At 40.9% G+C, this 12,803-nt stretch overlaps 1 protein-coding gene across 2 annotated transcripts; it reads left to right on the top strand.

Annotated features, from left to right (window-relative positions):
• The first annotated feature begins 2,052 nt into the window (after positions 1–2,052).
• Positions 2,053–11,954, top strand: MRPS10 (mitochondrial ribosomal protein S10). 2 transcript variants are annotated; one of them, XM_043907460.1, is made up of 7 exons: positions 2,053–2,260; positions 5,656–5,720; positions 5,808–5,880; positions 7,795–7,931; positions 8,896–9,004; positions 10,518–10,607; positions 11,083–11,954. In XM_043907460.1, the coding sequence occupies exons 1-7, from the start codon at positions 2,213–2,215 to the stop codon at positions 11,164–11,166; spliced, it is 606 nt and encodes a 201-aa protein (XP_043763395.1). In that variant the 5' UTR covers positions 2,053–2,212; the 3' UTR covers positions 11,167–11,954. The 2 variants fall into 2 exon arrangements, with proteins under 2 accessions (XP_043763395.1, XP_043763396.1); XM_043907461.1 differs by having other exon boundaries at positions 2,116–2,260; positions 5,811–5,880.
• The last annotated feature ends 849 nt before the right edge of the window (positions 11,955–12,803 follow it).

Genomic DNA, 12,803 nt, shown 5'->3' with positions numbered 1-12,803 from the left:
TCATATATGCTTGATTTACACTGCAGCACACACATCCTTAACATACAACATGGATCTCTCTTTTGGCTGTTTGGGATCATTACTTCCTCTGCTTCTATAATTTTATTTTCAATGATCTTGATATTTCTTCTTTTCCCAACCACTTTATTTAAAGGTATGTTTGACACATAAACTCTATAGATATTTATTGTGTACAACTTGATGAGTTTGGAGATAAGTGTATAACCATGAAACCAGCACAATCAAGGGAGAAGGGGTGTCTTTTAAAACAGAACAACCAGTGCAATCAAAGTATGATTTAACTTAGAAATATTTGATGCACACACTTATTTTTCCTGGATATAAAGCAAGGTAGACTTGCACCAACCATCTAGAATCACTTGATCTCCTGTTCATTTACACTAATTCAGAGGTTTAAAGGGTTAGTTCACAGGGAAGAGACCCATAATGGACTGGCCAAGCTTCAGAACACCGTCCATGCTAATAAACTAATAACTTTAATGTGTCAAAACAAAAAACCCGCACTATGCCTACACACCATACCAAAAGACCCTGTCCACAACCCCACTGCTGGCGAAACCCCAATTGGCCCCTCACAATGATTCCCAGTTTGCCCCCAGCTAATTGGTCCAGGGCTGGCACCTGACCAAAAGCTATTAGGCCCACAGTCTTTTCGATGACACAGTTTAGTCCTGGAAAACAAGGGGACCAAATCCAATTCCTGCATTTTAGAGTATGAATGGAGAAACTTGGTGAACCAAAAGCAGCAAGCAGTGGTCACGTGCAAGGTGGGAATCTGAGGGAGCAGACACAATTTACAAGCAGAGAAAGGCCATCCATAAAGAGACCATATTTGGCCAGAGGGGTGGAGAGGGCCTCCAGTTCCGAAGGCTGTTTTGAGCCCACTTTTCCAGTTTCAGGAGTAGGTAAGGCCATCTCTGTCTTTAAAAATAAACTCCTTTCTTGCAGGAGCATAGGGAAGCAGGGATCTCTATGCTTCACATCCTAGAGACTTAAGTAGAACTGGACCTTATCACAGAGTCAACTTCAGGGGTGTTGCAGGGGTGGAAAAGGCATTGAACTAGGATGTTGAAGCTGGTTATTGGTTCAGCTGTAACTAATTCACCACATGACTTTGAGTCATTTCATCTCTGAGTCTCAGTCTCCTCACTTATTAAATTCGGATAAACTGTACGTCATCTTGTGAGGATCCGATTAGGTAACACAGGGAAATGTTGTTTGCAAGCTGTAATGTCACCATCATTGGCTGCTGCAGAACCCTCACTCAGCTTGTTCAGGGCAGCAGAGGCAGGCTGAGGAGCCATCCCAGAAGAGAGACTGATGCTTTAGAAGCAGCAACAGAGTTGGAGAGCTCTAGGAAAACTCCACTGGCTAAGAGGGACCAGCCAACTGCGAATGTCACAACTGAAAGAGGGAGCTTGATTCTGAAAAGGACACTGGCTTCTGCCAAGGCTATTGCGGTTACAGCTCTCACCTCTAAGTTATAAACGCAGATTGTTTCTCCAAGGCAAGGTGAGTATCGGACACCAAATCGTGGACCACATGACCAGGGAATCCTAAACCAGAGACATTCTGACTCTCAAAACTATGATTCGAAAATGTCACAAGACCACTAAACCCAGCCTCTTGGTTATTCCCCTTAAAAAAAAAAAAAAAAAAAAAAACAGACAAGAATACCTTAACCCAAAGATAAACATGGAGTGGATCTGAGGCTTGACTCATACTCCCTTGCCTGGCGCCCTGCAATAAATCCTTACTCTCTGCAAACCCCCACTGTCAGTCTGGGTTTTTTTGCGAGCCACAGGCACACAAGCGCTTTGCTCCGTTATAACAGGAAAATCAACTATCAATCAACCATCAACTCAGAGATAACCACTGTCAATACATTAGTCATATTTGTTCCAAGCGTGTGGTTATGTTTACGTCCAACAAGACAGGAACTGCAAAGAACAAACGACTAACGGAACTCAGTAACTACCTAGAAACAAGCTGAAGCTATAACAAGAAGGCGGATGGGCCAGGTTAAGACCTGAAGGAAGCCGGCTGTGTTCATCCCGAGAGCGTGGAATCACGTCTCTGTGGTTATTCCTCCGCCGGAACACAAGGATACACTCTCTCCTTCTGCGGAACTCTATGGTCAAAGGACGCCTCTGTGATCCCGGAAGCGATCCGGGGGAGAGGGAACGGCAAGATGGCGGCGCGAGCGGTGTTTGGGTCCCTGGGCCGGCGTCTCTGGCAGGTAAGGAGCGTGCTACGTGGATTAGGCGGCCGAACAGGGACAGGTACCATTACGTCTAATTGCCACTTGTCATTTTTCCCATCTTCCGCGATATTTATTCCGCACTTTGACCCGTTGTTTGGAAGAAGGTGGCGAGAAAAGGGCTGATTTTATCTCGAATTCTCTCAGGATAAAACAGAAGTTAATGATTCAGGGCAAAGACAGGAACGAGAAGAAGAGTAGACTATGATAAGTGGAGAGGATATTGGAGCGAATGTTGCAGACCTCGCCTTTCACGTTTGCGGAATAGGCTCAGAGAAGTCAGGAAGCTACACCTCGCGAAAATTCGGTGGCTTGAGAGTTTAGACGCTTCTCACGGAATCAGATTGAGATACCTTCCTGATAACCAGGTTTCTGAGACTCAGATGACAGTCTCTGAAATCAGAGAAGTGGGTTAAATATTCACTGCTGTGTTTTTTGGAGAAAAAATAAAAAAATTCAAGCAGCCGTTCTTATTTGGCTTCAGCACTCCTCTACTCTTTAGGAGACTGGATACATGTATATGTATAGCTGCGTCCCTTCGCTGTTACCTGAACTGTCACAACATTGTTAATCCGCTATACTCCATACCATAGAAAAAGTGTTTTGTTTTGTTTTGTTTTTTAATGTTGAGGACTCCAAGGAGCTTTGGGTTTTGTGGTGTTTAAGCTATCGATTTTTTAGCTTATTAGAAAATACAACCGAGAATCTTAAAAATACTTAATTAAAAATAACACTAATAAACTCATTACATGTTAACATAATTAGCGGTTTTATGGGAAGCAAGTAGATTTTCCACAACAAATTGAGAGAGAGGAGTGGCATGTTTTATGTTTTTGCAAACCTCTTTAATGTCTGGCTAAATAGAAGACAGCTTCTCTAGCTGCTTCTGCAGTCTCTTACTACCTCAGAGGCCATACAGTCTCTGGAACACTTCACTGTACTCTGGTGAGAGACTTTGAGTGGGAAAGTTGAAAGTAGCATCTTACTGTTATTATAAAAAAAAATGTAAGTTTAGCCTCGGGAGCCGCCTCTGAAAGTGTCTCAGAAGTCCCTCAGAGGTCCTTAGACCACACTTTGAGAACCACTGTCTTAAGTCAGGTAGCATTAAAGGTTGAAATTTTGAATTATTTTTAAGACATATTTACCCAGAGCAGAGGCTCCACTCCCTCAAAAAAAGAAAGGAAAGCAAAGGTAAGAACTTCTTAAGGTTCATTTGTGGATGTAACAGCACTTTCAGTTCAGTTCAGTCACGTCCAACTCTTTGCGACCCCATGATTCGCAGCACGCCAGGCCTCCCTGTCCATCACGAACTCCCGGAGTTTACTCAAATTCATGCCCATTGAGTCAGTGACGCCATCCAGCCATCTCATCCTCTGTCATCCCCTTCTCCTCCTGCCCCCAATCCCTCCCAGCATCAGGGTCTTTTCCAATGAGTCAACTCTTCGCATGAGGTGGCCAAAGTATTGGAGTTTCAGCTTCAGCATCAGTCCCTCCAATGAACATCCGGGACTGATCTCCTTTAGGATGGACTGGTTGGATCTCCTTGCTGTCCAAGGGACTCTCAAGAGTCTTCTCCAGCATCATAGTTCAAAAGCATCAATTTTTCGGTGCTCAGCTTTCTTCACAGTCCAACTCTCACATCCATACATGACCACTGGAAAAACCATAGCCTTGGCTAGAAGGACCTTTGTTGGCAAAGTAATGTCTCTGCTTTTTAATATGCTATCTAGGTTGGTCATAACTTTCCTTCCAAGGAGTAAGCGTCTTTTAATGTCATGGCTGCAATCACCATCTGCGGTGATTTTGGAGCCCAAAAAAATAAAGTCTGACACTGTTTCCACTGTCTCCCCATCTTATTTCCCATGAAGTGATGGGACCAGATGCCATGATCTCAGTTTTCTGAATGTTGAGCTTTAAGCCAACGTTTTCAGTCTCCTCTTTCACTTTCATCAAGAGGCTCTTTAGTTCCTCTTCACTTTCTGCCATAAGGGTGGGGTTTGAGATTTTAAAAGCAGGGGAAGATACTTGGGAAGTGTCATATTCCTTAGACCTGTGGTTCTTCAGCACAACTGGATTGTGGGCTCACTGGCCCACAAACATGGGAGGCAGTTTTCTCTGTGAATATGTGTGGAGAAAGGCCTGTACCTCTTACCACCTTGTGGTATTGTGCTTGATTTCCTTTCTTCTTTTTGTTTTTCCCCCTTGATCCAAGGGAGACTATGAAAGTTTTGATTTGCCTCCTCCTTCGGCAAAGAGAGGGAAAAGGATAATAAGCTATGAATAGACATTCTTAACAACTTAGGTGACCCTCTGTTATTTTAATTTTGTTTGTACTAAACTGGTATTCTCACCTTTGAAGTGTTTTTAAGGATCTGTTAAGCTTCCAGTTTCTCAGGTTGCACTTTTAAATCTCAGGAAAGCTTAAGAAAAAAGAAAAAGCAAGTGGCAGATTATGTGTTACATATAGTAGGATAGATTTCCTACAACTGGAAGTTTTGTTCCACCAGGGGGAGCTGATAATAAAGGATTTGGGAATGCTGGATTGTTGCAGTATGAGTGAGGCACAGTAGTGATAGTAAATGGGTGTAAATTCCAATGTGTATTTCAGTTTACTTACAAGCTAGTTGTTATAGCTAGTTACTTATAAGCTAGTTGTCCCAGCCAAAGCAAGAAATAAATATGCTGGAAAAGGATGAAAACTTCAAGAGTACTTTGGAATTCTTATCCCAGCCTAATAAATTATAAAGGCACTTTTTTTTAATGCTCAAAAATATTTAAGTAAAGTATGTATTATATTGAAATACATTTAGTCTGTAAAAAATAATGGTCAAATGAAGTCAAATGTTTTCTTCCTTAATGTCCACATATTTAATTCATAGCTATTCATGTGAGAATTGCTTGCTTTTAAAAAATTCTTGCTCCTGAGCTTTAAAAGATACAGTCTGTGGTATTTTGAGAGTCCTTTTTGATTATCAACTCTACCATTGTCTTATTTTTTTTCCTAATGAAGCCTAATTTGGCATTTAGTTACCCTAGTTGTTTGTTTTGTTTGTTCAGTTCCTATGTTGTGTCTCTTTTGTCACCTCATGAACTGTAGCCCGCCAGACTCCTCTGTCCGTGGGATTTTCCAGGAAAGAATATTTGAGTGGGTTGTTATTTCCTTCTCCAGGGGATTTTCCCTACCCAAGGATCTCCTGCATTGGGAGGTGGACTCTTTGTCATTACACTATTTGGGAAGCCCCAGTTACCCCCATATCTTCATCTAAAATAAAGAGAAAACCTGTTGTTTGAAGCATCCTTTTGGGTTTTAATGGAAACAATGACTGGTTTGGAAATTGACTTCAATTCTGATACACATCCCCCTTTTTTTTAAGGGTTCAAGGAATTTTTCTGTAAGCAGTTCTAGGAGCAGTATAGCCAAAAACGATGGCTTTCTTCTGTAAGTATATAATTGGATTTGCTAAATTGATAAGAAAATAGACTCTTATGTTGTTTTACTTAGATTTCTGTTTGTTTCCACGCATAGCAGCACCAGTATGAAGTGGGTACAGTTTTCAAACCTACACGTTGATGTCCCCAAGGATTTGACCAAGCCTACGGTATGCACTCCCTATTTCTTGGCATAAGAAGGTACATTATCGATAAATTTTCCTCCTTATTTCATTTGAGGCTGTTTCCCAAACACTTTATGAATAAAACAAATGTGTTCTAGAATACTGGCAGACCCACAGTGAGCCTGAGGAAAGTATTCTCTGATATCCCTGAGTGCTCAGGGTCGCTTTCAGGCTGTCAAGGTGAGAGCTAATTGAATAAATTACTTACCCCAGATAACTGTGGGAATGAGCTTTTTGCTTTTAGCTCAGTACAGTGTGCAGAGTTGTCATAATTAGTGATGCTGAATACTTGGTATTATAGAAGCGGTTTGTGTGGTGGGGAGTGGGGGTGGGGCCTTCAGGTCTTTATTTTCATTTTAAGACAGTGAGTCTGGGCCTGGACAATGCTTTATTGTTCACAGTGAGCATTATCACAAGCAAAATCCAGGAGCAGTGTGTAACCTTGTTTCCTTTACGTGAAAGTCATGGTTCCATCAACCCAGTTTTTGGGTTATTTGTAGTTTTTATAAAATCCTTACAAGTTCCAAACCAAATGCTTGCAGTCCCACCCCTCAAAAATAAGCCCCTTTAACAGTTTGGTATGAATCCTCTATACCTTTGTATGTAATCGTCTACGCACACCACACACACCAAAATGGAACTGTGATATATCTAATGGACTGCTGGTTCAGTGTTGTCACTTTATAGCATGTGTGAATGCCGGGTCTCCAGGTGCCTGCCTGAGCCAGGCCTGTAAGGAAGTGACAGGATGACCACAGGGGCAGGCTGTGCCCTTTCTGAGCAAACAGCTGCTCCTTGCTATAGCCCCTGTGTTATGTGGAAAATCAGACCTAGGGATGTCATATTGTATACATTTTCCACATGAAATTCCAATATTTATGTGAAATCTTTCGATTTTTAGTATTTGTAACATTCAAAATATCTTTAAAACCCTATAGAGACCAGTCATTACACATCTTAGGGCCATATTCCCCCTCTGTTGTCCCTTCACTTAAGAGTAGTATACAAGTATTTTCTGTTCTTCCAACAACCATATTTGGGGGTACTTGCGAGTGAATATCTAGTTTCCTGGTGAATAAGTAGATCTGCTTTCAGGGACAAAGTGATTTAACTCTGAAACATCGGATTAGTAATATAAATTGTTGGTTTGATGGATGAATGAAGCGAGGGTAATTCACGTCTTGGAAGAAAGTCAGAAATGTCAAACCCATTATTTCTAAGATCCTTAAGTATTAGGGTGGAAGAGGTAGAAGTTAGTTGTATGATCAGTGTCATAACATTTTAACTAGAAATGAGTCATTTTTCTATTAGGGCAGGCAAAATAAACATGGACAAACCTAATAAAAAGAATATGAGTAGCAACAGCTCGCTTTTGTTTAATGATGTTTATAATTTATAAGCACTTAAATCTGTGCTCTCTTATTTGTTCCCAGCAGAAATGCCATGAACTGTAGCACAGGTATTGTCCTGTTTATATATGAGAGGACTAAAGTGCAATGAGATTAGTATATGACTTGCCTGTTGTCATTTAGCTTGAAGTGGGAGAGTTTAATTCTCAGTCCAGTTCTTCTGACCAAGCTAGTTTTATTAACAAACCCCTAAATCTTTTCCTGTTGTGTATTTGGGGTTCAGTAACTTAAGCTAAAGGGTTCCATTGGTGATTTTGTAGGTTGCTTGAAAATCCTTTTGATTCAAACTGTGTTATAACTGATTCTTAAGGGTCATTCTGGAGTCTGAATGTAGTTGTATTTAGATATTTAAAGATGTTACTCTGTGTTTTTCTCCCCACTTACTAGTAAACTGTGAAGTTGTTCAGTTGAGGATAATATTTTAAATTTTCCAGTATAAATATTAGAGGAATCACGACTGAAGCTTTTCTTCTTGATTTTAAAATTGCAGATAACCATTTCTGATGAACCAGACACATTATATAAGCGCCTGTCAGTTTTAGTAAAAGGCCATGATAAGGCTGTATTGGACAGTTACGAATATTTTGCAGTGCTTGCTGCTAAAGAACTTGGTATCTCTATTAAAGTGTAAGTATGATATTTCTTATTCTGACCTGTTAGCTGCTATAACACAGTCAGGAAAATGGTGCCAGTCCCAGCTAGGTCTGATCCCTTAAAATGGGACAGAAACTCATGATGGAGAGAGTTGAGGTTTGTTATTCTAAGCAGAATCATTCCTTCCTGTCTACCAGAATTTTAAAATACTAGAATGAACAAGGAAAATGAAGGAATCCTTTCTCTAGAAATGGCACAGACATAGGAGTCCGAAGAAGCCTGTGTGTCTGAAATCTCCATGGGGCAGGGAGGTGGATTAGGTGAACACGCAGTTTTTCAGACCTGTTGGATTTGATGATCTTTGCTATTATATCCATTGTTTTAAAACTGCCTTAAGAAACATCACTCAACCCAATACTTTGATGCATGAGTAGAGTGACTTCACACGGCCTTGAAGTCTCTGCAGGGTCAAGTATAACCACCTCCTTTGTCTTGCCTTCTGCTCTCTGATGCTGAACAAGACTCATTTGGAGCTTTGCCAGTCTTGCCTTCTAACTGAACTGAGGGAACTCACACGTTTCCCATAACAGACTGTAGTTTGTGCTTACCAATGTATCTGTAATGCACACAGCAGATACCACAGCTGTGTCCAACACACGGTGCTGCTCCCCCAGTTCATACATTTGGTCTATGCAGGACCCAGCGGTGTGAAAGCCAGAGGCGTGTGTGTGTGTGCGCCTGAGCACTTGGATGACAAGGCTTGTTTTTTGGGTCTCTGGCAAATGTTCCTGTTGCTGTCTGCGCGTTTATTTTGCCTGAGCTTTATGGCAACAGTTGTTAGAGATGACATTCTTAACAAATGGAAGTCTGTAAGTGATAGTTAATGCCTATAATTGAGCGTGAGCCTGACCTACAAAATTGTGGAATCATGCTTTGATATCAGTGACTCAGGTTTTAACATCACTTAAGTGTCTTGCTTTGCCCATTAATTTTCTAGACATGAACCTCCAAGGAAAATAGAGCGATTTACTCTTCTCAAATCAGTGCATATTTTCAAGAAGCACAGAGTTCAGTATGAAATGAGAACACTTTACAGATGTTTAGAGGTGAGTTTATTTCAGATATTCAGGCTTTTTTTTTTAATGCCCCAAATTTCACACGAGTGCGTCATAACTTTCCTTTAACTTTGCCTGTGGGCTTCCTTTCGGTCAGTCCATGTCCAACAGTTGTAAAGAAGATGAGTGGTTTTTGTGTTTATGGAAGAAGCATGATAGAAAAATATTCAAGTAAAGCCATCTTTCAGAGTGTTTGCCTAGTCGCTCAGTTGTGTCCAACTCTTTGTGACCCCATGGACTGTAGCCTGCCAGGCTCCTCTGTCCATGCATTTCTCCAGGCAAGAATACTAGAGTGGGTTGCCATGCCCTCCTGCAGGGGATCTTCCCATCCGAGGGATTGAACCCAGGTCTCCTGCATTGCAGGTGGATTCTTTATTGTCTGAGCCACCAAGGAAACCCTTTTTGGAGTAGTTCAGACTTTAACTCAGGAGTGCACATTATGTTGACTAGTATTTTTAATAAGAAACGGCAGGCAGTTTTTTTTTTAATTTGGCTGTGACAGGTCTTAATTGCAGCATGCAGGATCTTTCATTGTGGTGCACAGGCTTCTCCCTAGTTGCAGCATGGTCTTAGTTGCCCTGTGGCATATGGGACCTTGGTGCCCAGGACCCACATCCCCTGTGTTGGAAGGCAGATTCTTAACCACTGGAGAGCCAGTGAAGTCCCTATGTTGACTGATTTTTATACACTAAGCTAGCGTTGGAATAATTTTGCTTATATTTCAGAAACTCTAGCTAAGTTTTCACACAACTCTAATAATTCTTTTCTCATCCTCACTGAATTCTCCACATCCATGATAGCCAACATTAAGGTTTTTCATTCATTGATTATCATTCATTTGTGCAGCCACCCAGGCCAGCACAGTCTTGTAGTTGAGAAAAGCATGGGATCTGGGGTCAGCCAGCCAGGTCCAAGCACTAGCATTTGCTGGCTGTGTGACCTGTGCCTTACTTAAGTCCTTCATCTTTAAATTGGAAATAATAACGGGACTCATCTCTCAAGGTTAATATGAGGATTAAATGAGTATTTATCTAAAGCACTTAGACTATTTTGTCACACAATAAATGATGGGTAAATGTTATTAAAACAATTGCTTGTGCATCTTTTATATGAGAAGCGCTGTACTAGGCATTGTATTAAGACATTGCCCTACCCTTAAATGAAAAAGAAAAATCCTTAATTTTATTCACCTCACCATAGAGCATACAGGAAATCTTATACTAACTGTCTTATGATTTAATTTTTTGTTTGCTTTTGAGTTATTTTGTGAAATTCTCGTGCTGTTCTGATACCATGTTTGCCATCTGGGTTTCATGGAGCCCTGACTTTAAGGCATTTGGGAGTAATATTTCTCCAGTTCAACCAGAGGAACTACATTTTTTTCCTATTGGGATTCTGAAGATTCCACTGATGAAGAAATGACTGCTGATTTTACCCCACCCCCCAAAAAAGTCTTAAAATTTCTACAGCATAGCATGAACCAATTTCATGTCTGAAATTTTAGTTAGAACATCTCACTGGAAGTACAGCAGATGTCTACTTGGAATATATTCAGCGAAACTTACCTGAAGGAGTTGCCATGGAAGTTACAAAGGTATGGCTTGAATTTCTACCTCAGTTGCAGGGAGGTCTATTATATCATTGTGTTGATACATTGCTGCCTGATCCAGCCGCCGCAGTGGAGGGGAGGACCTGGAGGCAGACTTGCCCCAGTGGTTGGGCTGTCTGCCCCCTGACCCCCGGCCCCCAGAGCAGTGGGGGCAGCTCAACAGAATGCAGCCCACATCCTCCCAGAGCAACTTCTGATGCCTTTCTTCCTCTTAGCAGTTGTCTCAACACAGGTTCCACATTGATTGGTGGTCCCTGGAGATCACTGAGGAACAGCAGATTATATATGTGAGAGTTTATCTGCCACTGAGTTTCCTTCTCTTTGTTTCAAAGTCCTGCAGCAAGATGAGGGGGTAAAAGAAAAAGGTCAGAGGCCTTGAGGGAAGAGAATGCACACATTCAGTTTGTGGCTAAAAAGTTCAGTTAAGTCTGTTATACTATAATTTTGTTTTTCTCTCTAGACAAGATTAGAACAGTTACCAGAACACATCAAGAAGCCAGTTTGGGAAACAACACCAGAGGAAAAAGGAGACAGCAAGTCATAAAGTCCCACAGTGACCACTTGTGCCAGGATGTGGAGTGAACCTGTCAAGTGGAGGGACCCTCCAGTGAGGACTATTTCATGTCTACCCGACTGCTCTCCTGAGGCCACAAGGCCTGATCAGTGGAACGCAGGGATCAGAACTTTATGATACCCTGGACTGTTTTACAAGAACCACTTTATCTGTTCTTTTATAAGACTCATATATTTCAGTTCTGATTTTTAAAAATATGAGCAAACCATTTGGTCTACTCTGTGCCAAAACAGTCAGATTTACATTTTGTTATTCCACTATTGTTTAGTTATTAGTTTGTACTGATTGTGATTTCTGTCTTTTCATTCATCTAAAAGTGAGTGTTCCACATACTCATCACACACATTTTTTTCTTTTGAGGGACCTAGAAGGAACCTTTGGTTAATTAAACACTGAGCAGTTCGAGTTTTTGATACCTACCTTATTAGTGTAGGCTGGCATATGAGAGTTTGGGATGGTGAGCTCCAAGTTTTGCCCCATGTAAGCATTACATTCTTAAAAATGGATGTACTTTGCGGCAGATCAAGCATGTTTGTGACTTGCACTGAACCCCTCTGGGGCTGCCTAGAAGGGTCACTGTAATGGAATTTGAGCTCTCGAGAAATCACTATTGGTGCATTCATCCTGTAATTCGTTTTTTCAGTAAGCTTTTCTTTTGTTAGCTTTGCACCCAGTACTGTAGTAAATACCAAAAATAGAATAGCAATAATGGCTTTCAAAAATTGTGCAAGGCACAAATAAATACTTTTCCTTATTAAGTTCCATGCTGATAAGACCTCTTTCTTTTGGTGAATAGCACTCTTTTTGTTTGGAGATGTCTACTTTTCATGAAATTAGATAGTAGTAAAAAGCTCTGAAAGAGGCAGGATGACAATGGGCTGAGGCTGTTGGTGTATCAACCCCAAGGGACTGATTCGTTTCCTTTTTACAGAAGAATCAGGTGCTTGTCTTGTGGTGTCCTTCTCATCTTTGGGGTAGTTATGACTTCTCAGTTTTCCCCCCCTTAGTCTGGAGTCCCTGTTCTCTTTTCCTGACCTGCTATCAGGTATGAGTGTTCTGAATGCACTCTGCTTATGTATCAGACTTACGTTACTGTCATTAACTTGAAAAGAATTACAGCCTTGTCCACCAAGACCTCATTCTGTTTTCAGCTCAGTTGTGGACTGTCATTCACAAATGTATAAAGCATGACTAGCCCAGGTATAAGCCCCAGGATTAAGAGCTAATCAATTAAACAGAAGCAATATAATAGTAAATATACATAACAGAGCAGCCATTGTGGCTCATTTTCACTATAAAAAGATTCTTTAAAAGTAAATACAGACCCACATCTAACTGTTTTTGTGCTTTTATTACAGACGGTATCAGTCACATAATTATAGGATGACTTGTGCACACTCACCTCTGGTGGCTCTCCTTTAAAGGTATACTTCCACTTCCACCTGTTTTCAGACTAAAGTAGCCTGTAAACCAGATTACTTAGCTCTTCACATTATATATTAAAATCTCACTTTAAGATAAATACAGAGATAAACTACACACTAAAACTAGTGGTATTTCCTTGACATAAGTAATTGGCATATTTGAAGCCTACTTCATATAAACTA

This window comes from Cervus elaphus, chromosome 7 (assembly GCF_910594005.1).
Source record: "Cervus elaphus chromosome 7, mCerEla1.1, whole genome shotgun sequence".
Lineage (NCBI taxonomy): Eukaryota > Metazoa > Chordata > Mammalia > Artiodactyla > Cervidae > Cervus > Cervus elaphus.
Note: the sequence above shows the minus strand (reverse complement) of the source record. Positions and strands in the feature narration are given on the sequence as shown.